The sequence below is a fragment of the Nicotiana tomentosiformis genome, chromosome 6, assembly GCF_000390325.3.
Source record: "Nicotiana tomentosiformis chromosome 6, ASM39032v3, whole genome shotgun sequence".
Lineage (NCBI taxonomy): Eukaryota > Viridiplantae > Streptophyta > Magnoliopsida > Solanales > Solanaceae > Nicotiana > Nicotiana tomentosiformis.
Window position 1 is genome coordinate 130,658,261 of NC_090817.1, and position 1,381 is coordinate 130,659,641.

Below are 1,381 nucleotides of genomic sequence, written 5' to 3' on the forward strand. Positions count from 1 at the left end.
TTCTTCTAAATGCAAAGACTCAAATTCGAGCTCTCTTTTCCAGAACCCTTGGCATTTAAGATCCAGCACCCATTATGCCAAGTCCTCTCCATTTACTTCCTCTAAGTTTATGAGACATGTTGCTAGAGGGTTTTTAGCATTCAGAGTCTCATATTTCTCCTCCAAAATTACATCCACAGCTTCTATCAGAGAGCAGTTAGCAAATTTACTTGGTCACCGCATAGACTTCTGCACATTGAACATTATCTCTTCATCGTTCAGTCTCATTTTTAGCTCTCTAGTTTCACAATCAATTACAGCTCTCCCAATGGCCAAGAATGGTCTTCCCAAAATTATGGGGATCTCTTCGTCAACCCGGCAGTCCAGAATAACAAAATCTGCTAGAAACACAAACTTTCCAACCTGCACTAGTATATCATCAAGGATACATGATGGCCTCTTCTCTGTCCGGTCGGCTAGCTGTAGTAACATGGATGTGGGTTTTGCTCTTCCAACGCCAAACTTTTTGTAGATAGCCAAGGGCATCAAGTTTATGCTTGCCCCAAAATCACACAATGCTTTAGCAAAAGCATAGCTGCCTATTGTGCATGGGATTGTGAAATTCCCTGGGTCTGACAACTTCTCAGCTATGGGTCTCGTCACAACAACACTACAGGTCTGGGTTAGTGTAACAGTGGCCAAGTCTTGAAAGTCGAACTTGCGAGACATCAAATCCTTTATCATTTTGGCATACCCAGGCATCTCCCTCAAGGCATCAATCAGTGGAATGTTCACCTTGAATTGTTCCATGAATTTCGTATACTGCTCATCCTTATGATATTTGGCCAATCTATGTGGGAATGGTGTTAGAGGTCACTTCCTTCCTGTGATTTGAGTTTTATCTTGCTCAGGCACTGCTTCTACTGTCATTTCTTGTGCTACCTCAATCTCCTTTGCAACCTTTTTTTCTTTGCTTGTGCTCTCTTGTGCATGTTATATCGGCACCTCAGTTAACCCTATTGAATCATCTATCTCAATGGGTACTGGCACAAGTGTTTCAGTTGGTCGGCTTTTGCAAGCAATTTCTTGCTCTAGATCTAGGTCTCTACCATTTCATAGACTCACTGCCATAAGCTATTTCGGGCCCTGCTCTTTTGGATTGACTTGTGTGTCTGTAGGTAACGTCCCTTTGGGGCGATTATTCAGAGCCATTAATATCTGTCCTAATTAAATCTCAATGCCTTTTATCGTTGATTCATATGCGTCCACTCTCTCTTGCATTTTTCAATTGGACCCAATCAGTTGTTGCAGCATTCCTTTAGTTTCAGACAACCCATCATCTTGTCTCATTATTTGCTGTTGTTGAGGATGTTGATAAGCTAGCTGCTGATTTTGCTGGTTG

The 1,381-nt window shown here is 42.0% G+C and overlaps 1 protein-coding gene across 1 annotated transcript; it reads right to left on the reverse strand.

Annotated features, from left to right (window-relative positions):
• Positions 1-213: 213 nt before the first annotated feature.
• On the reverse strand, positions 214-789 carry LOC138894776 (uncharacterized). Its single transcript, XM_070179502.1, has one exon. The coding sequence runs from the start codon at positions 787-789 to the stop codon at positions 214-216; it is 576 nt and encodes a 191-aa protein (XP_070035603.1).
• Between the last annotated feature and the right edge of the window lie 592 nt (positions 790-1,381).